Source organism: Oncorhynchus kisutch, unplaced genomic scaffold (genome assembly GCF_002021735.2).
Source record: "Oncorhynchus kisutch isolate 150728-3 unplaced genomic scaffold, Okis_V2 Okis03b-Okis08b_hom, whole genome shotgun sequence".
Lineage (NCBI taxonomy): Eukaryota > Metazoa > Chordata > Actinopteri > Salmoniformes > Salmonidae > Oncorhynchus > Oncorhynchus kisutch.
Window position 1 is genome coordinate 11921528 of NW_022261980.1, and position 27500 is coordinate 11949027.

Consider the following 27500-nt stretch of genomic DNA (forward strand, 5'->3'; position numbering starts at 1 on the left):
CTGTCTGTCTGTCTGTCTGTCTGTCTGTCTCTGTCTCTGTCTCTGTCTCTGTCTGTAGGCAGTCTGTCTGTCTGTAGGCAGTCTACCTGAGAGGACCTGGCATGGGCCCACATAACATAACCTATATCTAATCCTCCTGTCTGCCTGCATGGCTCTGCAGGAATGTTGACTTTTCTAACAACATGCCACTGTGGAATTGTCATCTAATTCCAGACAGCATTCCTGCCTCCATAGCTGCCTCCATCGCTCTGCGATGATGCATCTACTACTTGGGATATGTATGCTGCCTGTAATGACAAGGGGTGTGAAGATAAGTGGATTATGGTTTGTGTTAGCGCTAAACTAGGCTAGCAGGACCTACGTGGAATGTAGTTTATGTTAGCGGCGCTCTGCTAGGCAAGGCTAGGCTATTTGGACCTAAGTTGAAAATGGTTTGTGTTAGGCTAAACTACATGGTTTGTGTTAGGCTAAGCTAGGCTAGCTGGACCTAAGCGGAATGTGATTTGTGTTAGACTAGGCTAGGGTACGTAGCTGGGCCTTGGTGGAATATGGTTTGTGTTAGGCTAGTTTAAGCTAGGCTAGCTAGACCGAAGTAGAAAGTGATTTGTGTTAGCGCTGGGCTTAGGTAAGGCCAGAGAGGAACGGGTTGAAGCGAGAAGGTTTACTCAATGAGAGTGTCGAATTTGGTCAACAAAAAATGTAATTGCTAGTTTGCAACGTAAGGTTTATTTGATCTAATAGATGTTATGTAATGGTTTGGTTGTTACGGGTGCACTGATATAAGTGGACGCACTTTCAAACTTTGAAAAAAATAGGTCTATATTGGAGTTGTGCTTGCTGTTCACACGCGTATCCAACCTCTCATTGGCTAGAATGGTTCCACCTGATTTTGCCTCCTTCCTCCTGCCTTCCATTTTGGAAGACATGTATTTCTATTGTTACAGTGGTCACTCGGCTATCTTGTCAATATAATAGATTATCTTTGGTAAGGCTAGGCAAACTGGGCCTTTTTAAATGGAATATGGTTCAAATAAATGTTATGCTAGGCTAGCTAGCTAGCTGGGCCTTCTTGGAGCCCAGAGGGGCCCTGGTAAGAGTAGGATGCATTTCCCCCCCACTAATGATCAAGGTCAGGATTGGGGAAGCTAAAGCTGATCGTAGATCTGTGCGTAGGGGAAACCCCTTGTGTGCTCTGATGTGGCCTGATTTGGTCTGAGAGGAGACTGGATGAGGTGAAGGGTTAGTGTGACTAAAGCCAGACAATTCATCTGGATGAATCAGCAAATCCCGCCATCCCAACTACGCACGCAGATTTAGTCTAGTCTTAGTCATTTTGTCTTAAATATCCTTAAGTCTTAGTCACATTTTTGTCTTTTGAATAATGATTTACTCTAGTTATTGTCAAAATGACGAAAACAGTGGGGACATTTTAGTCAACTAAATGCCTTGTCTTTTGTCTTTCTTTCTCTGTCGGTCTGTCCTTGACTGTCTGTCGGTCTGTCCTTGACTGTCTGTCGGTCTGTCCTTGACTGTCTGTCGGTCTGTCCTTGACTGTCTGTCTGTCCTTAACTGTCTGTCGGTCTGTCCGAATCGAATCCAAAGTCTCCTGTGCTCGAGTCGATGCCTGAGTTAGAAATGGTTGAGTCACGAGTCCCTATGGCTGAAGTCCAAGTCCCAGTGCTCGAGTTCTGGTCCAAGTGCTCAAGTCTGAGTCAGTGGGTCCCCATTAACTCAAAATAAAGTTATTTACCCAGTCAGATATAGTGTAGTGACAAGAGAAGTTATTTACCCAGTCAGATATAGAGGGGTTATTAACCCAGTCAGATACAGAGGAGTTATTAACCCAGTCAGATATAGAGGGGTTATTAACCCAGTCAGATATAGAGGGGTTATTAACCCAGTCAGATATAGAGGAGTTATTAACCCAGTCAGATATAGAGGGGTTATTAACCCAGTCAGATATAGAGGGGTTATTAACCCAGTCAGATACAGAGGGGTTATTAACCCAGTCAGATACAGAGGAGTTATTAACCCAGTCAGATATAGAGGGGTTATTAACCCAGTCAGATATAGAGGGGTTATTAACCCAGTCAGATATGGTGTTACCATGGCTATGCTCAATAGGCTACTGGTAATGTTACCATGGCTATGCTCAATAGGCTACTGGTAATGTTACCATGGCTACACTCAGTAGGCTACTGGTAATGTTTCCATGGCTACACTCAGTAGGCTACTGGTAATGTTAACATGGCTACACTCAGTAGGCTACTGGTAATGTTAACATGGCTACACTCAGTAGGCTACTGGTAATGTTACCATGGCTACACTCAGTAGGCTACTGGTAATGTTACCATGGCTACACTCAGTAGGCTACTGGTAATGTTACCATGGCTACACTCAGTAGGCTACTGGTAATGTTTCCAAGGCCAAGTTGTAAAACTTTCTCGAACGTTGTAGATAGAAATTCCGTGAATAGAGCCGTTGTTATTCCTTATTCAACATGTCAGATCGGCATGTTTATTCTTCATAGCATATTTCTATCTAAACGTTGCGTCCAACTGAACACACCCCAGGTTGTTAGCTATAGCTAGTTAATGAGGTAACATGACTGAACAAGGTTTATAGACTTTCTATAACTATAGAAAGAAAAAAAACGTAGCGCCGGCTCGAATCAAGACGTTTTCTCTGAGGAAAAGGAGACTTGGCTACGTTGGCTAAGGATCCTGTATATGAAATGCAGAGGGAAAACTGGGAGGGCCAGACTATAATTTCAGACAGCCTACTTTTCTATAACCTATTCAAGGGAGAGAAAAACATAGTTAGACTGTTTTACTATTAAACTCAATGCTGCTATTGTTTGTAATTTCCTGAAGCAGCTCCAGACAAAGGGTAGCTAACTAGAAGGCTGGTGATGACTAGTTATTAGCTAAAAGGTGAACGAAAAAAGTCGCCTGCGAGATGGGTATAAATCGGAGGCGGAGCCAGTCTGCCTGTCTTCCCACACTCATCTCTTTCTCCCCTGCAGCTCACCAGCTGAGTCTGTGTGTGCTGGGTTTGATGCTTCCTTCCCACTGCTGAACTATAACTGCGCTTTGCATCTGTCCGGCTAATTTTAAATCTTGCTTATTACTAAAAAGATTTCAATCTTTTCAAAAACTGTTATCCAGTCCACTTAGTAGTCAGATTTTAGTCACAAAGATAATTGTGTCTTGTTTTAGTGAACTGAAATGAAAAATCATTTTTGTAAAAATTTTGTTGGACTATTTTGTCTGTTATAGTCTCATCAATTGCCACTGAAAAGTAGGTTTTTGATAAATATTTGGCCTCCTAGCTCCTGTCCTCCTAGCCTCCTAGCTCCTAGCCTCCTAGCTCCTGGCCTCCTAGCTCCTAGCCTCCTAGCTCCTGTCCTACTAGCTCATTTCCTCCTAGCTCCTGGCCTCCTAGCTCCTGTCCTCCTAGCTCCTGGCCTCCTAGCTCCTGTCCTCCTAGCTCCTGTCCTCCTAGCTCCTAGCCTCCTAGCTCCTGTCCTACTAGCTCCTGTCCTCCTAGCTCCTGGCCTCCTAGCTCCTGGCCTCCTAGCTCCTGGCCTCCTAGCTCCTGGCCTCCTAGCTCCTGTCCTCCTAGCTCCTAGCCTCCTAGCTCCTGTCCTACTAGCTCCTGTCCTCCTAGCTCCTGGCCTCCTAGCTCCTGTCCTCCTAGCTCCTGTCCTCCTAGCTCATGTCCTCCTAGCTCCTGTCCTCCTAGCTCCTGTCCTCCTAGCTCCTGTCCTCCTAGCTCCTGTCCTCCTAACTCATGTCCTCCTAGCTCCTGTCCTCCTAGCTCCTGTCCTCCTAGCTCCTGTCCTCCTAGCTCCTGTCCTCCTGTCCTCCTAACTCCTGGCCTCCTAGCTCCTGGCCTCCTAGCTCCTGGCCTCCTAGCTCCCGGCCTCCTAGCTCCTGGCCTCCTAGCTCCCGGCCTCCTAGCTCATTTCCTCCTAGCTCCTGGCCTCCTAGCTCCCGGCCTCCTAGCTCCTGGCCTCCTAGCTCCTAGCCTCCTAGCTCCTGGCCTCCTAGCTCCTGTCCTCCTAGCTCATGTCCTCCTAGCTCCTGGCCTCCTGTCCTCCTAGCTCCTGTCCTCCTAGCTCCTGGCCTCCTAGCTCCTAGCCTCCTAGCTCCCGGCCTCCTAGCTCCCGGCCTCCTAGCTCCTGGCCTCCTAGCTCATTTCCTCCTAGCTCCTGTCCTCCTAGCTCCCGGCCTCCTAGCTCCTGTCCTCCTAGCTCCCGGCCTCCTATCTCCCGGCCTCCTAGCTCCTGCCCTCCTAGCTCCTGGCCTCCTAGCTCCCGTCCTCCTAGCTCATGTCCTCCTAGCTCATGTCCTCCTAGCTCCTGGCCTCCTAGCTCCTAGCCTCCTAACTCTGGGCCACCTAGCTCCTGGCCTCCTAGCTCCTGGCCTCCTAGCTCCTGGCCTCCTAGCTCCTGGCCCCCTAGCTCCTGGGCTCCTAGCTCCCGGCCTCCTAGCTCCCGGCCTCCTAGCTCCCGACCTCCTAGCTCCCGGCCTCCTAGCTCCCGGCCTCCTAGCTCCCGGCCTCCTAGCTCTTGGCCTCCTAGCTCCTGGCCTCCTAGCTCCGGGCCTCCTAGCTCCTGGACTCCTAGCTCCTGGCCTCCTAGCCTCCTAGCTCCTGGCCTCCTGGACTTTAAGTGAACAGAGAGACGTCTTTGTACCTTTAACTCAATTTTGCAGTTGTGATGCAAACCGTGAGACTGCTGAACAAACTTCCCATTCTGTACATTGATTGTGTCTCCTGCCAACTGGTCCACGATGACGTCTGTTAGGCCCAGTGACTCATCTAGCTACCTGCCTTCTCTCTCTCTCTCTGTGTGTGTGTGTGTGTGTGTGTGTGTGTGTGTGTGTGTGTGTGTGTGTGTGTGTGTGTGTGCGTGCCGCAGCGAAACCTAGATGCCGCTTAAAAGCCATGGATTAATGCAAGCAAGGGGTTATGTGAAAGTATGCTGCTTGGTAGGAGGATGTGTACACTCACTGACTGTGTGTGGTTGTGTGTGCGCACAGTGTCTCCCCTTACAGGTACAGTTAGTATTTAACCTTTAACCTCTCCCCTTACAGGTACAGTTAGTATTTGACCTTTAACCTCTCCCCTTACAGGTACAGTTAGTATTTGACCTTTAACCTCTAACCTCTCCCCTTACAGGTACTGTTAGTATTTGACCTTTAACCCCTAACCTCTCCCCTTACAGGTACTGTTAGTATTTGACCTTTAACCTCTAACCTCTCCCCTTACAGGTACTGTTAGTATTTGCCAAAGAGGACAGCCAGAATAATGGGTTCTGCTGGGCGTGTGAGAAGGCCAACTTCAGGTGTAACGTGGCGAGGACGCCAGAGGCAGCGCTGGAGTGTTTCCAGGAAAAGCACCACGACCTCGTCATCATCGACCACAGACATTCCAGATACTTCGATGCTGAATCACTATGCCGGTACGTCGTTCTATCAGTAGGTTAGGTATATGCTGGTACGTCGTTCTATCAGTAGGTTAGGTATATGCTGGTACGTTATATCAGTAGGTTAGGTATATGTTATATCAGTAGGTTAGGTATATGTTATATCAGTAGGTTAGGTATATGCTGGTACATTATATCAGTAGGTTAGGTATATGCTGGTATGTTATATCAGTAGGTTAGGTATATGTTATATCAGTAGGTTAGGTATATGCTGGTACGTTATATCAGTAGGTTAGGTATATGTTATATCAGTAGGTTAGGTATATGCTGGTACGTTATATCAGTAGGTTAGGTATATGTTATATCAGTAGGTTAGGTATATGTTATATCAGTAGGTTAGGTATATGCTGGTACGTTATATCAGTAGGTTAGGTATATGTTATATCAGTAGGTTAGGTATATGCTGGTACGTTATATCAGTAGGTTAGGTATATGTTATATCAGTAGGTTAGGTATATGTTATATCAGTAGGTTAGGTATATGCTGGTACGTTATATCAGTAGGTTAGGTATATGTTATATCAGTAGGTTAGTTATATGCTGGTACGTTATATCAGTAGGTTAGGTATATGTTATATCAGTAGGTTAGGTATATGTTATATCAGTAGGTTAGGTATATGTTATATCAGTAGGTTAGGTATATGCTGGTACGTTATATCAGTAGGTTAGGTATATGTTATATCAGTTGGTTAGGTATATGCTGGTACGTTATATCAGTAGGTTAGGTATATGTTATATCAGTAGGTTAGGTATATGTTATATCAGTAGGTTAGGTATATGCTGGTACGTTATATCAGTAGGTTAGGTATATGTTATATCAGTAGGTTAGGTATATGTTATATCAGTAGGTTAGGTATATGCTGGTACGTATATCAGTAGGTTAGGTATATGCTGGTACGTTATATCAGTAGGTTAGGTATATGCTGGTACGTTATATCAGTAGGTTAGGTATATGCTGGTACGTTATATCAGTAGGTTAGGTATATGCTGGTACGTTATATCAGTAGGTTAGGTATATGCTGGTACGTTATATCAGTAGGTTAGGTATATGTTATATCAGTAGGTTAGGTATATGTTATATCAGTAGGTTAGGTATATGTTATATCAGTAGGTTAGGTATATGTTATATCAGTAGGTTAGGTATATGCTGGTACGTTATATCAGTAGGTTAGGTATATGTTCTATCAGTAGGTTAGGTATATGCTGGTATGTTATATCAGTAGGTTAGGTATATGTTATATCAGTAGGTTAGGTATATGTTATATCAGTAGGTTAGGTATATGTTATATCAGTAGGTTAGGTATATGCTGGTACGTTATATCAGTAGGTTAGGTATATGTTATATCAGTAGGGTAGGTATATGCTGGTATGTTGTATCAGTAGGGTAGGTATATGCTGGTACGTTGTTCTATCAGTAGGTTAGGTATATGTTATATCAGTAGGTTAGGTATATGCTGGTACGTTATATCAGTAGGTTAGGTATATGCTGGTATGTTATATCAGTAGGTTATATATATGCTGGTATGTTACCTTGTTATATCAGTAGGTTAGGTATATGCTGGTACGTTATATCAGTAGGTTATATATATGCTGGTATGTTACCTTGTTATATCAGTAGGTTAGGTATATGCTGGTACGTTACCTTGTTCTATCAGTAGGTTAGGTATATGTTATATCAGTAGGTTAGGTATATGCTGGTACGTTATATCAGTAGGTTAGGTATATGTTATATCAGTAGTTAGGTATATGCTGGTACGTTATATCAGTAGGTTAGGTATATGTTATATCAGTAGGTTAGGTATATGCTGGTATGTTATATCAGTAGGTTAGGTATATGTTATATCAGTAGGTTAGGTATATGTTATATCAGTAGGTTAGGTATATGCTGGTACGTTATATCAGTAGGTTAGGTATATGTTATATCAGTAGGTTAGGTATATGTTATATCAGTAGGTTAGGTATATGTTATATCAGTAGGTTAGGTATATGCTGGTACGTTATATCAGTAGGTTAGGTATATGTTATATCAGTAGGTTAGGTATATGTTATATCAGTAGGTTAGGTATATGCTGGTACGTTATATCAGTAGGTTAGGTATATGTTATATCAGTAGGTTAGGTATATGTTCTATCAGTAGGTTAGGTATATGTTATATCAGTAGGTTAGGTATATGCTGGTACGTTATATCAGTAGGTTAGGTATATGTTATATCAGTAGGGTAGGTATATGCTGGTATGTTATATCAGTAGGGTAGGTATATGTTATATCAGTAGGGTAGGTATATGTTATATCAGTAGGTTAGGTATATGCTGGTACATTATATCAGTAGGTTAGGTATATGCTGGTACGTTACCTTGTTCTATCAGTAGGTTAGGTATATGCTGGTATGTTATATCAGTAGGTTAGATATATGCTGGTATGTTACCTTGTTATATCAGTAGGTCAGGTATATGTTGGTACGTTATATCAGTAGGTTAGGTATATGCTGGTACGTTACCTTGTTCTATCAGTAGGTTAGGTATATGTTATATCAGTAGGGTAGGTATATGCTGGTATGTTATATCAGTAGGTTAGGTATATGTTATATCAGTAGGTTAGGTATATGTTATATCAGTAGGTTAGGTATATGCTGGTACGTTATATCAGTAGGTTAGGTATATGTTGCTATGCTGGTATGTTACTATGCCTGTGTGTTACTATGCTGGTATGTTACTATGCTGGTATGTTACTATGCTGGTATGTTACTATGCCTGTGTGTTACTATGCTGGTATGTTACTATGCTGGTGTGTTACTATGCTGGTGTGTTACTATGCTGGTTGGTTACTATGCTGGTTGGTTACTATGCTGGTGTGTTACTATGCTGGTATGTTACTATGCCGGTATGTTACTATGCCGGTATGTTACTATGCTGGTGTGTTACTATGCTGGTGTGTTACTATGCTGGTATGTTACTATGCTGGTGTGTTACTATGCTGGTGTGTTACTATGCTGGTGTGTTACTATGCTGGTTGGTTACTATGCTGGTTGGTTACTATGCTGGTGTGTTACTATGCTGGTATGTTACTATGCTGGTGTGTTACTATGCTGGTATGTTACTATGCTGGTATGTTACTATAATGGTATGTTACTATGCTGGTATGTTACTATGCTGGTATGTTACTATGCTGGTATGTTACTATAATGGTATGTTACTATGCTGGTATGTTACTATGCTGGTGTGTTACTATGCTGGTGTGTTACTGTGCTGGTATGTTACTATGCTGGTGTGTTACTATGCTGGTGTGTTACTATGCTGGTGTGTTACTATAATGGTATGTTACTATAATGGTATGCTACTATGCTGGTGTGTTACTATGCTGGTGTGTTACTATGCTGGTGTGTTACTATGCTGGTATGTTACTATGCTGGTATGTTACTATGCTGGTATGTTACTATGCTGGTGTGTTACTATGCTGGTGTGTTACTATGCTGGTGTGTTACTATGCTGGTGTGTTACTATGCTGGTATGTTACTATGCTGGTATGTTACTATGCCTGTGTGTTACTATGCTGGTGTGTTACTATGCTGATATGTTACTATGCTGGTATGTTACTATGCTGGTATGTTACTATGCTGGTATGTTACTGTGCTGGTATGTTACTATGCCTGTGTGTTACTATGCTGGTATGTTACTATGCTGGTGTGTTACTATGCTGGTATGTTACTATGCCTGTGTGTTACTATGCTGGTATGTTACTATGCTGGTATGTTACTATGCTGGTGTGTTACTATGCTGCTATGTTACTATGCTGGTGTGTTACTATGCTGCTATGTTACTATGCTGGTGTGTTACTATGCTGGTGTGTTACTATGCTGGTGTGTTACTATGCTGGTGTGTTACTATGCTGGTGTGTTACTATGCTGGTGTGTTACTATGCTGGTGTGTTACTATGCTGGTGTGTTACTATGCTGGTGTGTTACTATGCTGGTGTGTTACTATGCTGGTGTGTTACTATGCTGGTGTGTTACTATGCTGGTGTGTTACTATGCTGGTGTGTACTATGCTGGTGTGTTACTATGCTGGTGTGTTACTATGCTGGTATGTTACTATGCTGGTGTGTTACTATGCTGGTATGTTACTATGCTGGTATGTTACTATGCTGCTATGTTACTATGCTGGTGTGTTACTATGCTGGTGTGTTACTATGCTGGTATGTTACTATGCTGGTATGTTACTATAATGGTATGTTACTATGCTGGTGTGTTACTATGCTGGTATATTACTATGCTGGTGTGTTACTATAATGGTATGTTACTATGCTGGTATGTTACTATGCTGGTATGTTACTATGCTGGTATGTTACTATGCTGGTGTGTTACTATGCTGGTATGTTACTATGCTGGTATGTTACTATGCTGGTGTGTTACTATGCTGGTATGTTACTATAATGGTATGTTACTATGCTGGTATGTTACTATGCCTGTATGTTACTATAATGGTATGTTACTATGCCTGTGTGTTACTATGCTGGTGTGTTACTATGCTGGTTGGTTACTATGCTGGTGTGTTACTATGCTGGTTGGTTACTATGCTTGTATGTTACTATAATGGTATGTTACTATGCCTGTGTGTTACTATGCTGGTGTGTTACTATGTTGGTGTGTTACTATGCTGGTTGGTTACTATGCTGGTGTGTTACTATGCTGGTTGGTTACTATGCTGGTATGTTACTATAATGGTATGTTACTATGCCTGTGTGTTACTATGCTGGTGTGTTACTATGCTGGTATGTTACTATGCTGGTGTGTTACTATGCTGGTGTGTTACTATGCTGGTATGTAACTATAATGGTATGTTACTATGCCTGTGTGTTACTATGCTGGTGTGTTACTATGCTGGTTGGTTACTATGCTGGTGTGTTACTATGCTGGTTGGTTACTATGCTGGTATGTTACTATAATGGTATGTTACTATGCCTGTGTGTTACTATGCTGGTGTGTTACTATGCTGGTATGTTACTATGCTGGTTGGTTACTATGCTGGTATGTTACTATAATGGTATGTTACTATGCCTGTGTGTTACTATGCTGGTGTGTTACTATGCTGGTATGTTACTATGCTGGTGTGTTACTATGCTGGTGTGTTACTATGCTGGTATGTTACTATAATGGTATGTTACTATGCCTGTGTGTTACTATGCTGGTGTGTTACTATGCTGGTTGGTTACTATGCTGGTGTGTTACTATGCTGGTATGTTACTATAATGGTATGTTACTATGCCTGTGTGTTACTATGCTGGTGTGTTACTATGCTGGTGTGTTACTATGCTGGTGTGTTACTATGCTGGTTGGTTACTTTAGTATTAACTAATACAATCCTTTATTATATATAATGCAGCATCCTGATGCAGCATCCTGATGCAGCATCCTAATGCAGCATCCTAATGCAGCATCCTAATGCAGTATCCTAATGCAGCATCCTAATGCAGCATCCTAATGCAGCATCCTAATGCAGCATCCTTACTGACTGGATGCGTTTACCAAATTGGAACGATGGGTTTTCTAGTTTTCTGCGGTGTGCCTGTCCTCAGACCTCAGTCCCCTGCTACCTGGATGAAGTCAGGTCCCTTCTCAACGAGCAACAACTCTCCCCCCCCTCCTCCCCCCTCCACACACCACTCTATCTTTAGCCCGGGCCCAAACCAAAAACAAGTTTACAAACATTAATTGACTCTGGCCGTAGCCTGTATGTTAACCTTATTCATCTTGGCCAGTCTATAGGTTCAGTGTACACGCAGGGCTCTCTGTAGAGAACTAAAGCTTCTTTATGGTGACTGGCTGAAGAGAAACCACAGCCAGATGACCACGACTGCTACACTGCATTCTTTCACTGGGCCAAGATCTGCTCGTGGAGCTGCACCACAGGGCCTAGGCCTGCTCATGGAGCTGCACCACAGGGCCTAGGCCTGCTCACAGAGCTGTACTAGTCCTGCGCACAGAGCTTTGGTCTGGGAGAATCAGAGCTGCACCACAGGGTCTAGTCCTGCTCATGGAGCTGCACCACAGGGCCTAGGCCTGCTCATAGAGCTGCACCACAGGGCCTAGGCCTGCTCACGGAGCTGCACCACAGGGCCTAGGCCTGCTCACGAAGCTGCACCAATCCTGCACACTGAGCTTTGGTCTGGGAGAATCAGAGCTGCACCACAGGGCCTAGTCCTGCTCATGGAGCTGCACCACAGGGCCTAGGCCTGCTCATAGAGCTGCACCACAGGGCCTAGGCCTGCTCACGGAGCTGCACCACAGGGCCTAGGCCTGCTCACGGAGCTGCACCAATCCTGCACACAGAGCTTTGGTCTGGGAGAATCAGAGCTGCACCAGAAGGTCTAGGCCTGCTCCATTGATTTGATGGCTCTGTGGCAGTTTCCACCAGTATGTTTTCTGGCCTAATGATAAATGTGTGTCTTTGTTTTCCCTTCAGGTCGATCAGGGCGGTGACCTCTTCAGAAAACACTGTGATAGTCGCTGTAGTAAAAAGGTATGTTTCCCTCTGCTCTCTCCTCTCTTTATGTCCTGATAGTCTCCATCTATATACCAGTCACTATGATCATAGTCTCCATCTATATACCAGTCACTATGATCATAGTCTCCATCTATATACCAGTCACTATGATCATAGTCTCCATCTATATACCAGTCAGTATGATCATAGTCTCATCTATATACCAGTCACTATGAGTGTAGTCTCCATCTATATACCAGTCACTATGATCATAGTCTCCATCTATATACCAGTCACTATGATCATAGTCGCATCTATATACCAGTCACTATGATCATAGTCTCATCTATATACAGGTCACTATGAGCATAGTCTCATCTATATACCAGTCACTATGATCATAGTCTCACCTATATAACAGTCACTGTGATCATAGTCGCATCTATATACCAGTCACTGTGATCATAGTCTCCATCTATATACCAGTCACTATGATCATAGTCTCCATCTATATACCAGTCACTATGATCATAGTGTCCATCTATATACCAGTCACTATGACCATAGTCTCTATCTATATACCAGTCACTATGACCATAGTGTTCATCTATATACCAGTCACTATGATCATAGACTCATCTATATACCAGTCACTATGACCATAGTGTTCATCTATATACCAGTCACTATGAGTGTAGTCTCCATCTATATACCAGTCACTGAGTGTAGTCTCCATCTATATACCAGTCACTATGAGTGTAGTCTCCATCTATATACCAGCCACTATGATCATAGTCTCCATCTATATACCAGTCACTATGATCATTGTCTCATCTATATACCAGTCACTATGATCATAGTCCCATCTATATACCAGTCACTATGACCATAGTCTCTATCTATATACCAGTCACTATGACCATAGTGTTCATCTATATACCAGTCACTATGATCATAGACTCATCTATATACCAGTCACTATGATCATAGTCTCCATCTATATACAAGTCACTGAGTGTAGTCTCCATCTATATACCAGTCACTATGCGTGTAGTCTCCATCTATATACCAGCCACTATGATCATAGTCTCCATCTATATACCAGTCACTATGATCATAGTCTCCATCTATATACCAGTCAGTATGATCATAGTCTCCATCTATATACCAGTCACTATGATCATAGTCTCCATCTATATACCAGTCACTATGATCGTAGTCTCCATCTATATACCAGTCACTATGAGTGTAGTCTCATCTATATACCAGTCACTATGATCATAGTCTCATCTATATACCAGTCACTATGATCATAGTCTCATCTATATACCAGTCAGTATGATCATAGTCTCATCTATATACCAGTCACTATGATCATTGTCTCATCTATATACCAGTCACTATGATCATAGTCCCATCTATATACCAGTCACTATGATCATAGTCTCCATCTATATACCAGTCACTATGATCACAGTCTCCATCTATATACCAGTCACTATGATCATAGTCTCCATCTATATACCAGTCACTGAGTGTAGTCTCCATCTATATACCAGTCACTATGATCATAGTCTCCATCTATATACCAGTCACTGAGTGTAGTCTCCATCTATATACCAGTCACTATGAGTGTAGTCTCCATCTATATACCAGCCACTCTGATCATAGTCTCCATCTATATACCAGTCACTATGATCATAGTCTCCATCTATATACCAGTCACCATGATCATAGTCTCATCTATATACCAGTCACTATGATCATAGTCTCATCTATATACCAGTCACTATGAGTGTAGTCTCCATCTATATACCAGTCACTATGATCATAGTCTCATCTATATACCAGTCACTATGATCATAGTCTCATCTATATACCAGTCACTATGATCATTGTCTCATCTATATACCAGTCACTATGATCATAGTCCCATCTATATACCAGTCACTATGATCATAGTCTCCATCTATATACCAGTCACTATGATCATAGTCTCCATCTATATACCAGTCACTATGATCATAGTCTCCATCTATATACCAGTCGCTATGATCATAGTCTCCATCTATATACCAGTCACTGAGTGTAGTCTCCATCTATATACCAGTCACTATGATCATAGTCTCCATCTATATACCAGTCACTGAGTGTAGTCTCCATCTATATACCAGTCACTATGAGTGTAGTCTCCATCTATATACCAGTCACTATGATCATAGTCTCCATCTATATACCAGTCACTATGATCATAGTCTACATCTATATACCAGTCAGTATGATCATAGTCTCCATCTATATACCAGTCAGTATGATCATAGTCTCCATCTATATACCAGTCACTATGATCATAGTCTCATCTATATACCAGTCACTATGATCATAGTCTCATCTATATACCAGTCACTATGATCATAGTCTCATCTATATACCAGTCACTATGAGTGTTGTCTCCATCTATATACCAGTCACTATGATCATAGTCCCATCTATATACCAGTCACTATGATCATAGTCTCACCTATATAACAGTCACTGTGATCATAGTCGCATCTATATACCAGTCACTATGACCATAGTCTCTATCTATATACCAGTCACTATGACCATAGTGTTCATCTATATACCAGTCACTATGATCATAGACTCATCTATATACCAGTCACTATGATCATAGTCTCCATCTATATACCAGTCACTGAGTGTAGTCTCCATCTATATACCAGTCACTATGAGCGTAGTCTCCATCTATATACCAGTCACTATGACCATAGTCTCATCTATATACCAGTCACTATGATCATAGTCTCATCTATATACCAGTCAATATGATCATAGTGTACATCTATATACCAGTCACTATGATCATAGTCTCCATCTATATACCAGTCACTATGATCATAGTCTCCATCTATATACCAGTCACTATGATCATAGTCTCATCTATATACCAGTCAATATGATCATAGTGTACATCTATATACCAGTCACTATGGTCATAGTCTCCATCTATATACCAGTCACTATGATCATAGTCTCCATCTATATACCAGTCACTATGATCATAGTCTCCATCTATATACCAGTCACTATGATCATAGTCTCCATCTATATACCAGTCACTATGATCATAGTCTCCATCTATATACCAGTCACTATGATCATAGTCTCCATCTATATACCAGTCACTATGATCATAGTCTCCATCTATATACCAGTCACTGTGATCATAGTCTCATCTATATACCAGTCACTATGATCATAGTCTCCATCTATATACCCGTCACTATGATCATAGTCTCATCTATATACCAGTCACTATGATCATAGTGTCCATCTATATACCAGTCACTATGATCATAGTCTCCATCTATATACCAGTCACTATGATCATAGTCTCCATCTATATACCAGTCACTATGAGTGTAGTCTCCATCTATATATCAGTCACTATGATCATAGTCTCATCTATATATCAGTCACTATGATCATAGTCTCATCTATATACCAGTCACTATGATCATAGTCTCATCTATATACCAGTCACTATGATCATAGTCTCATCTATATACCAGTCACTATGATCATAGTGTACATCTATATACCAGTCACTATGATCATAGTCTCCATCTATATACCAGTCACTATGATCATAGTCTCCATCTATATACCAGTCACTGAGTGTAGTCTCCATCTATATACCAGTCACTATGAGTGTAGTCTCCATCTATATACCAGCCACTATGATCATAGTCTCCATCTATATACCAGTCACTATGATCATAGTCTCCATCTATATACCAGTCACTATGATCATAGTCTCCATCTATATACCAGTCACTATGATCATAGTGTCCATCTATATACCAGTCACTATGATCATAGTCTCCATCTATATACCAGTCACTATGATCATAGTCTCAGCTATATACCAGTCACTATGATCATAGTCTCCATCTATATACCAGTCACTATGATCATAGTCTCATCTATATACCAGTCACTATGAGTGTAGTCTCCATCTATATATCAGTCACTATGATCATAGTCTCCATCTATATACCAGTCACTATGATCATAGTCTCCATCTATATACCAGTCAGTATGATCATAGTCTCCATCTATATACCAGTCACTATGATCATAGTCTCATCTATATACCAGTCACTATGAGTGTAGTCTCCATCTATATATCAGTCACTATGATCATAGTCTCCATCTATATACCAGTCACTATGATCATAGTCTCCATCTATATACCAGTCAGTATGATCATAGTCTCCATCTATATACCAGTCACTATGATCATAGTCTCCATCTATATACCAGTCACTATGATCATAGTCTCCATCTATATACCAGTCACTATGATCATAGTCTCCATCTATATACCAGTCACTATGATCATAGTCTCATCTATATACCAGTCAATATGATCATAGTCTCCATCTATATACCAGTCAATATGATCATAGTCTCCATCTATATACCAGTCAATGGTTTTGTTGATCTTTTTGGTGTTTGTTGTTGTAGGCCGGACAGGGAGGAGGCCTCAGTGATGCCCCTTATCAAATCTGGCTTTAATAGGGTGAGTGAAACACACACACACACACACCAACACACACCACACACACAGTCATCCCCACACCACACTCATAGTAGTACCACTATATAGGGAATAGGGCTCTGGTCTATAGTAGTACCACTATATAGGGAATAGGGCTCTGGTCTATAGTAGTACCACTATATAGGGAATAGGGCTCTGGTCTATAGTAGTACCACTATATAGGGAATAGGGCTCTGGTCTATAGTAGTACCACTATATAGGGAATAGGGCCCTGGTCTAAAGTAGTGTACTATATAGGGAATAGGGCTCTGGTCTATAGTAGTACCACTATATAGGGAATAGAGCTTTGGTCTAAAGTAGTGCCACTATATAGGGAATAGGGCTCTGGTCTATAGTAGTACCACTATATGGGGAATAGGACTCTGGTCTATAGTAGTACCACTATATAGGGAATAGGGCTCTGGTCTATAGTAGTACCACTATATAGGGAATAGAGCTCTGGTCTAAAGTAGTGCACTATATAGGGAATAGGACTCTGGTCTATAGTAGTACCACTATATAGGGAATAGGGCTCTGGTCTGAAGTAGTACCATTATATAGGGAATAGGGCTCTGGTCTATAAACAGCACCCTATTCCCTATGGGCCCTGGTCTGTAAACAGCACCCTATTCCCTATGGGCCCTGGTCTATACACAGCACCCTATTCCCTATGGGCCCTGGTCTATACACAGCACCCTATTCCCTATGGGCCCTGGTCTATAAACAGCACCCTATTCCCTATGGGCCCTGGTCTATACACAGCACCCTATTCCCTATGGGCCGGGTCTATACACAGCACCCTATTCCCTATGGGCCCTGGTCTATAAACAGCACCCTCTTCCCTATGGGCCCTGGTCTATACACAGCACCCTATTCCCTATGGGCCCTGGTCTATACACAGCACCCTATTCCCTATGGGCCCTGGTCTATAAACAGCACCCTATTCCCTATGGGCCCTGGTCAAAAAAGGTAGTGCACTATTGGGATGCAGATGGATAAACACTGTGTTTAACCTCTGACCTCTAACTCTATAGAGATATGTGGAGAACACCAACACGATGGCCTGTTACAATGAGCTGCTGCAGCTGGAGCGTGGAGAAGTTCTGGCTCAGTTCAAACTGAGGTGAGACACACACACACACACACACACAATCACACACACACACACACACACACACACAATCACATACACACACACACACACAATCACACAATCACATACACACTCACACACACACACACACACACAATCACATACACACAACCACACACAACCGCACACACACACACACCACACACAATCACACACACACAACCACACACACACACAATCACACACACACACACACACACACACACACACACACACAATCACACACACAACCACATACACAACCACACACACACAATCACACACACACACACACACAATCACACACACACACAATCACACACACAACCACACACACAACCACACACACACATATACACACACACACACACACACACACACACACACACACACGTGCAGTAAGGGCACAGTTCAAACTGAGGTGAATAATAAAGGCATAGTTTGGGATTTTGGCAATGAGGCCCTTTATGGACTTCCTCAGAGTTAATTCACGGATACCATTTTTATGTCGCTGCGAGCAGTTTGGTGGAAGTTGCTAACTAGCGTTAGCGCAATGACTGGAAGTCTATGGGAACAGCTAGCATTGCCAAAATCCCCAACTATCCGTTTACCAGCGAAGGGCTGGGGAGGCAGAGGAGCTTGACAGAAAACTACATAGGTCATGGTGAACAGTTAGTTTCAGCCTCAGTTCTTCAAGGAGACACAGTGAGACCATTCACATAATATGCAAGTATCTCATCTATCTGAGCTGTGTCTCACCAAGTATCTCATCTATCTGAGCTGTGTCTCACCAAGTATCTCATCTATCTGAGCTGTGTCTCACCAAGTATCTCATCTATCTGAGCTGTGTCTCACCAAGTATCTCATCTATCTGAGCTGTGTCTCACCAAGTATCTCATCTATCTGAGCTGTGTCTCACCAAGCATCTCATCTATCTGAGCTGTGTCTCACCAAGTATCTCATCTGTCTGAGCTGTGTCTCACCAAGTATCTCATCTATCTGAGCTGTGTCTCACCAAGTATCTCATCTATCTGAGCTGTGTCTCACCAAGTATCTCATCTATCTGAGCTGTGTCTCACCAAGTATCTCATCTATCTGAGCTGAGTCTCACCAAGTATCTCATCTATCTGAGCTGTGTCTCACCAAGTATCTCATCTATCTGAGCTGTGTCTCACCAAGCATCTCATCTATCTGAGCTGTGTCTCACCAAGTATCTCATCTATCTGAGCTGTGTCTCACCAAGTATCTCATCTATCTGAGCTGTGTCTCACCAAGCATCTCATCTATCTGAGCTGTGTCTCACCAAGTATCTCATCTATCTGAGCTGTGTCTCACCAAGCATCTCATCTATCTGAGCTGTGTATCACCAAGCATCTCATCTATCTGAGCTGTGTCTCACCAAGCATCTCATCTGTGTGAGCTGTGTCTCACCAAGCATCTCATCTGTGTGAGCTGTGTCTCACCAAGCATCTCATCTATCTGAGCTGTGTCTCACCAAGCATCTCATCTGTGTGAGCTGTGTCTCACCAAGCATCTCATCTATGTGAGCTGTTTCTCACCAAGCATCTCATCTGTCTGAGCTGTGTCTCACCAAGTATCTCATCTATGTGAGCTGTGTCTCACCAAGCATCTCATCTGTCTGAGCTGTGTCTCACCAAGCATCTCATCTATGTGAGCTGTGTCTCACCAAGCATCTAATCTATGTGAGCTGTGTCTCACCAAGCATCTCATCTGTCTGAGCTGTGTCTCACCAAGTATCTCATCTATGTGAGCTGTGTCTCACCAAGTATCTCACCTATGTGAGCTGTGTCTCACCAAGCATCTCATCTATCTGAGCTGTGTCTCACCAAGTATCTCATCTATCTGAGCTGTGTCTCACCAAGTATCTCATCTATGTGAGCTGTGTCTCACCAAGCATCTCATCTATGTGAGCTGTGTCTCACTAAGTATCTCATCTATCTGAGCTGTGTCTCACCAAGCATCTCATCTAGTGTCCAAAGTATAACCAGCTCATAGAGAAGACACATACCCATAGCTGCTTTGTGTGATGTGTTGTTGTCTCTACCTTCTTCCCCTTTGTGCTGTTGTCTGTTAGCCCAGTAATGTTTCTACCATGTTTTCTGCTGCTGCCATGTTGTGTTGCTACCATGTTGTTGTTATGTTGTGTTGCTACCATGTTGTTGTCATGTTGTGTTGCTACCATGTTGTTGTTATGTTGTGTTGCTACCATGTTGTTGTTATGTTGTGTTGCTACCATGTTGTGTTGCTACCATGTTGTTGTTATGTTGCGACCATGTTGTTGTTATGTTGTGTTGCTACCATGTTGTTGTCATGTTGCGTTGCTACCTTGTTGTTGTCATGTTGTGTTGCTACCATGTTGTTGTTATGTTGTGTTGCTACCATGTTGTGTTGCTACCATCTTGTTGTTATGTTGTGTTGCTACCATCTTGTTGCCATGTTGTGTTGTTACCATGTTGTGTTGCTACCATGTTGTTGCCATGTTGTGTTGCTACCATGTTGTGTTGCTACCATGTTGTGTTGCTACCATGTTGTTGCCATGTTGTGTTGCTACCATGTTGTGCTGCTACCATGTTGTTGTTATGTTGTGATTCTACCATGATGTTATGTTGTGATTCTACCATGTTGATGCCATGTTGTGTTTCTACCATGTTGTGTTGCTACCATGTTGTGTTGCCACCATGTTGATGCCATGTTGTGTTGCTACCATGTTGTGATGCTACCATGTTGTGATGCTACCATGTTGTTGTTATGTTGTGTTGCTACCATGTTGTTGTTATGTTGTGTTGCTACCATGTTGTTGTTATGTTGTGTTGCTACCATGTTGTTGTTATGTTGTGTTGCTACCATGTTGTTGTTATGTTGTGTTGCTACCATGTTGTGATGCTACCATGTTGTTGTTATGTTGTGTTGCTACCATGTTGTTGTTGTGTTGTGTTGCTACCATGTTGTGATGCTACCATGTTGTTGTTATGTTGTGATGCTACCATGTTGTTGTTATGTTGTGTTGCTACCATGTTGTTGTTATGTTGTGTTGCTACCATGTTGTGATGCTACCATGTTGTTGTTATGTTGTGATGCTACCATGTTGTTGTTGTGTTGCTACCATGTTATGCTGCTACCATGTTGTTGTTGTGATGCTACCATGTTGTTATGTTGTGTTGCTACCATGTTGTTGTTATGTTGTGTTGCTACCATGTTGTTGTTATGTTGTGTTGCTACTATTCTGTGTTGTGATGTGTTGTTCTCTTGCTAAGTTGTTGTCTTTAGGTCTCTCTTTATGTCGTGTTGTTGTGTCTCTCTTGTTGTGATGTGTGTTTTGTCCTATATTTATATTGTATTTATGTTAAATCCCAGGACCTCGTCCCCGCAGGAGGTCTTTTGCCTTTTGGTAGGCCGTCATTGTAAATAAGTATTTGTTCTTAGCTGACTTGCCTAGTTAAATAAAGGTTAAATAAAAATAAATAAATCCACTCAAGGCTGGCCCGAAATCCTGTAATAATGGTGGAGTGTGATTAAAAATGTAGAATGTTCTTTCTACAGCTATGTACTGTACCCATGTCTAAATCTAGCTCCTGTTCTACATTCAGAGGTGCATTTCAACTATCTCCCTCCCTCCCTCCCTATCTCCCTCCCTCCCTATCTCCCTCCCTCCCTATCTCCCTCCCCCCCTATCTCCCTCCCTCCCAATCTCTCCCTCCCTCCCTATCTCTCCCTCCCTCCCAATCTCTCTTCCCTCCCTCCCTATCTCTCTTCCCTCCCTCCCTCCCTCCCTCCCTCCCTCCCTCCCTCCCTCCCTCCCTCCCTCCCTCCCTCCCTCCCTCCCTCCCTCCCTCCCTCCCTCTCTCATGCTCTCCTTCCCACTCTCCATCCCTGCTCTCCCTCCCTCCTTCTCCCTCTCCCATCGCCCTCCTTCCCCATCTCCATCCCTGCTCTCCCTCCCTCCCCCTCCCTCTCTTTCCTAGGGCGTGTAATGCTATCTTCACAGCATTGGAGCAGAGCCAGGAGGCCATAGAGATCACCAATGAGGATCAAGTCATTCAGGTGGGTTTTCATTAGTTTCCATTAGTTTTACTAAAGAATGGTCTGTTGTTTATTCTCAACCAAACAGTCTACAGATGGAAGCACTAAGGTAGGGGTGGGGGAACGTTTTGGCTCGAGGGCCACATTGGGATTTTCAATTTGCAGGGTCAGAAAAAGGGCAGCAACAGACACAGCTACAGACACAGCTACAGGCACAGCCACAGGCACAGCCACAGCAACAGACACAGCTAGTGCCGCAGCTACAGACACGGCTACGGACACAGTTAGAGACACAGCAACAGCTACAGGCACAGCCACAAACACAGCCACAGACACAGCAACCGACACAGCAACAGACACCGCAGCAGACACCGCAACAGACACAGCAACATACACAGCAACAGACACCGCAGCGGACACAGCAACAGACACAGCAACAGACACAGCAACAGACACAGCAACAGACACCGCAGCGGACACAGCAACAGACACAGCAACCAACACAGCTAGAGACACAGCTACAGTGCCTTGCGAAAGTATTCGGCCCCCTTGAACTTTGCGACCTTTTGCCACATTTCAGGCTTCAAACATAAAGATATAAAACTGTATTTGTTTGTGAAGAATCAACAACAAGTGGGACACAATCATGAAGTGGAACGACATTTATTGGATATTTCAAAATTTTAACAAATCAAAAACTGAAAAATTGGGCGTGCAAAATTATTCAGCCCCTTTACTTTTCAGTGCAGCAAACTCTCTCCAGAAGTTCAGTGAGGATCTCTGAATGATCCAATGTTGACCTAAATGACTAATGATGATAAATACATGATAAATGATAAATACAATCCACCTGTGTGTAATCAAGTCTCCGTATAAATGCACCTGCACTGTGATAGTCTCAGAGGTCCGTTAAAAGCGCAGAGAGCATCATGAAGAACAAGGAACACACCAGGCAGGTCCGAGATACTGTTGTGAAGAAGTTTAAAGCCGGATTTGGATACAAAAAGATTTCCCAAGCTTTAAACATCCCAAGGAGCGCTGTGCAAGCGATAATATTGAAATGGAAGGAGTATCAGACCACTGCAAATCTACCAAGACCTGGCCGTCCCTCTAAACTTTCAGCTCATACAAGGAGAAGACTGATCAGAGATGCAGCCAAGAGGCCCATGATCACTCTGGATGAACTGCAGAGATCTACAGCTGAGGTGGGAGACTCTGTCCATAGGACAACAATCAGTCGTATATTGCACAAATCTGGCCTTTATGGAAGAGTGGCAAGAAGAAAGCCATTTCTTAAAGATATCCATAAAAAGTGTAGTTTAAAGTTTGCCACAAGCCACCTGGGAGACACACCAAACATGTGGAAGAAGGTGCTCTGGTCAGATGAATCCAAAATTGAACTTTTGGCAAAAATGCAAAACGTTATGTTTGGCGTAAAAGCAACACAGCTCATCACCCTGAACACACCATCCCCACTGTCAAACATGGTGGTGGCAGCATCATGGTTTGGGCCTGCTTTTCTTCAGCAGGGACAGGGAAGATGGTTAAAATTGATGGGAAGATGGATGGAGCCAAATACAGGACCATTCTGGAAGAAAACCTGATGGAGTCTGCAAAAGACCTGAGACTGGGACGGAGATTTGTCTTCCAACAAGACAATGATCCAAAACATAAAGCAAAATCTACAATGGAATGGTTCAAAAATAAACATATCCAGGTGTTAGAATGGCCAAGTCAAAGTCCAGACCTGAATCCAATCGAGAATCTGTGGAAAGAACTGAAAACTGCTGTTCACAAATGCTCTCCATCCAACCTCACTGAGCTCGAGCTGTTTTGCAAGGAGGAATGGGAAATAATGTCAGTCTCTCGATGTGCAAAACTGATAGAGACATACCCCAAGCGACTTACAGCTGTAATCGCAGCAAAGGTGGCGCTACAAAGTATTAACTTAAGGGGGCTGAATAATTTTGCACACCCAATTTTTCAGTTTTTGATTTGTTAAAAAAGTTGAAATATCCAATAAATGTCGTTCCACTTCATGATTGTGTCCCACTTGTTGTTGATTCTTCACAAAAAAATACCGTTTTATATCTTTATGTTTGAATCCTGAAATGTGGCAGAAGGTCGCAAAGTTCAAGGGGGCCGAATACTTTCGCAAGGCACTGTACAGACACAGCTACAGCCACAGCTACAGACACCGCCGCAGACACCGCAGCAGACACCGCAGCAAACACCGCAGAAGACACAGCAGCAGACACAGCAACAGACACAGCTAGAGACACAGTTAGAGACACAGCTACGGACACAGACACCGCAACAGACACAGCTAGAGACACAGCAACAGACACAGCTACGGACACCGCTAGAGGACACAGCTACAGACACAGACACCCGCAACAGACACAGCTACAGACACAGCTACAGACACAGACACCGCAACAGACACAGCTGGGGGCACAGCCACAGACAACCGCAACAGACACAGCACAGGCACAGCTGGAGACACAGCAACAGACACCGCAGCAGACACAGCAACAGACACCGCCACAGCTAGAGACATGGCTACCGACACGGCGACAGACAGAGACAACCGCTACAGACAGAGACACAGCTACAGACAGAGACACAGCTACAGACAGAGAGACAGCTACAGACAGAGCTAGAGAGACAGCTACAGACAGAGACACAGCTACAGACAGAGAGACAGCTACAGACAGAGCTAGAGAGACAGCTACAGACAGAGACACAGCTACAGACAGAGACACAGATAGAGAGACAGCTACAGACAGAGAGACAGCTACAGACAGAGACACAGATAGAGAGACAGCTACAGACAGAGAGACAGCTAGAGACAGAGAGACAGATAGAGAGACAGCTACAGACAGAGAGACAGCTACAGACAGAGACACAGATAGAGAGACAGCTACAGACAGAGAGACAGCTAGAGACAGAGAGACAGCTACAGACAGAGAGACAGCTACAGACAGAGACACAGATAGAGAGACAGCTACAGACAGAGAGACAGCTACAGACAGAGAGACAGATAGAGAGACAGCTAGAGACAGAGAGACAGCTAGAGACAGAGAGACAGCTAGAGACAGAGAGAAGTACAGACAGAGAGACAGCTACAGACAGGAGAGACAGCTACAGACAGAGAGACAGCTACAGACAGAGAGACAGCTACAGACAGAGAGACAGCTACAGACAGAGACACAGCTACAGACAGAGACCAGATAGAGACAAGCTACAGACCAGACACAGATAGACGAGACAGCTAACAGACAGAGAAACAGCTACAGACAGAGAGACAGCTACAGACAGAGACACAGATAGAGAGACAGCTACAGACAGAGAGACAGCTACAGACAGAGAGACGCTACAGACAGAGAGACAGCTACAGACAGAGAGACAGCTACAGACAGAGGACCGGCTACAGTACAGAGAGACCGCTACAGACAGAGACACAGATAGAGAGAACAGCTACAGACAGAGAGACAGCTACAGACAGAGACACAGATAGAGAGACAGCTACAGACAGAGAGACAGCTACAGACAGAGAGACAGCTACAGACAGAGAGACAGCTAGAGACAGAGAGACAGCTACAGACAGAGAGACAGCTACAGACAGAGACACAGATAGAGAGACAGCTACAGACAGAGAGACAGCTACAGACAGAGACAACAGATAGAGAGACAGCTAGAGACAGAGAGACAGCTACAGACAGAGAGACAGCTACAGATAGAGACACAGATAGAGAGACAGCTACAGACAGAGAGACAGCTACAGACAGAGACACAGATAGAGAGACAGCTACAGACAGAGAGACATCTACAGACAGAGGAGACAGCTACAGACAGAGAGACAGCTACAGACAGAGAGACAGCTACAGACAGATCTACAGACACAGAGCATCTCCAGCAGTGTTATCATGTTCTCTCTCTATGTGAAATCTGTCTGTCCTGTCAGGAACTGTGTGATGCTGTTGTGAAGAGCTATGCTAGCTGAGCTAAGCTAACTTCACAGGACTGTGTGTGATACTGTTGTGACGAGCTATGCTAGCTGAGGCTAAGCTAACCTCACAGAACTGTGTGTGATGCTAGTGTGAAGAGCTATGCTAGCTGAGCTAAGCTAATTTCGCAGGACTGTGTGTGATGGCTGTTGTGAAGAGCTATGCTAGCTGAGCTAAGCTAACTTCACAGGACTGTGTGTGATGCTGTTGTGAAGAGCTATGCTAGCTGAGCTAAGCTAACCTCACAGGACTGTGTGTGATGCTAGTGTTGTTAGACTCTATGCTAGTGTTGTTAGTGATCTCTAATGCCTGAATTCTCAGTTTTTGATGTATCTCTCCCCGTCTCCCCCCTCTCTTCCCTCTCTCCCCGTCTCCCCCCTCTCTCCCGTCTCCCCCCTCTCTCCCTGTCTCTCTCCTCTACAGTATGTGAACCCTGCCTACGAGAGCATCATGGGTTACCAGCAAGGTGAACTAATAGGGAAGGAAATAACAGAAGTGCCTAAAAGTGAAAAGAATAAGCCTGATCTCCTTGAAACCATAAACTCCTGCATACGGAAGGAAAGGTGAGTGTGTATCTATCTGTTCATTTCCAGGCCTTATAACAGCTCTATGATATCAGGTGTGTGTTGACCCCCCTCAGCTCGGTCAGAAAAGCCTTTTTCATGCAGTGAGATGAGACACTGGATGCTGGCTGGGTTGTGGTGTGAGTACAGAGACAGAGAAGGTCACAGGCAGACAGAGGAACAGTAGGAAACTGCCTTTTTGAACCTCAGACACCACACCAGGGGTGTCTCACATGAAACAACCTGACTGGACGCCATTTGGTTCTCTCCTGCCCCGTAAAGGGTGTGGTTATTGTTTGATATGCCTCAGGATGACCCCGCGTTGAGGTGATCAGAACTCTGGATTGACTTCTTCATTATAACATATTATAGACCACAGACTTTTGTTATTGGTCCTGGACGGTTCAGTTGGTGAGAGCGGGACGGCATGTTGTTGGTTCAATTCCCCTGAGGATCACATAAGGCTGCAAACAGAAGGGTATATTACTGGAAAATTTACCAGTAAACAACCAGAATTTCGTGGATTTTATGTCATCTATCACACGACATCTCTAGTGGCACATGTAAATGTAAATATCACATGTAAAATAAATGAAATAATTAAATAAGATGGTTTTAAAATATTTTAAAATTAAATAGAAGGACAAAGCTGTAAAAAACATTATCTAAATATCCTTTATTGTTGTTATTATTATTATTGTTGTTGTTTACACACTGTTATTTATGTGTCTATTTCAACGTGTATTTGTTGACAATGTGTTGGGGTCAAACTGGTGGTGGTTAGGTGAAGATAGTCAATAGTTGGAGGAGTTTCAGAGTTCATTTAAAATAAAGCCGTTGTTGATTCGATGGTTTTATTTCTCCATTAATGTGACTATTTTCTCTTGAACCATCTGGTCCATCAGCTTGAAAGTCATGGACAATATAGACACAGATATAAAGAGTTATATTATACACTAATACATTGTTTAAAGTATTCAAGTATAAATTATTAAAGTTCTGATAGATTGCCGTAGATTTCTGTGATTTTTTTTTTATAAACCTTTAATTTAACTAGGCAGTCAGTTAAGAACAAATTCTTATTTTCAATGACGGCCTAGGAACAGTGGGTTAACTGCCTGTTCAGGGGGAGAACGACAGATTGTACCTTGGTCAGCTCGGGGATTTGAACTTGCAACC

General features: G+C 43.2%; 1 protein-coding gene across 1 annotated transcript in view; it reads left to right on the forward strand.

Moving 5' to 3' along the window:
- The window catches only part of LOC109878472 (high affinity cAMP-specific and IBMX-insensitive 3',5'-cyclic phosphodiesterase 8A-like), a 155985-nt gene that overhangs the window by 95668 nt on the left and 32817 nt on the right, over window positions 1-27500 (forward strand). Inside the window, exons 3-9 of the mRNA XM_031812409.1 lie at window positions 5277-5467; window positions 11949-12005; window positions 16503-16557; window positions 17610-17698; window positions 21691-21769; window positions 26182-26321; window positions 26399-26402. Of these exons, the coding sequence (XP_031668269.1) occupies window positions 5277-5467; window positions 11949-12005; window positions 16503-16557; window positions 17610-17698; window positions 21691-21769; window positions 26182-26321; window positions 26399-26402 (615 nt within the window). The remainder of the gene's footprint in view (window positions 1-5276; window positions 5468-11948; window positions 12006-16502; window positions 16558-17609; window positions 17699-21690; window positions 21770-26181; window positions 26322-26398; window positions 26403-27500) is intronic.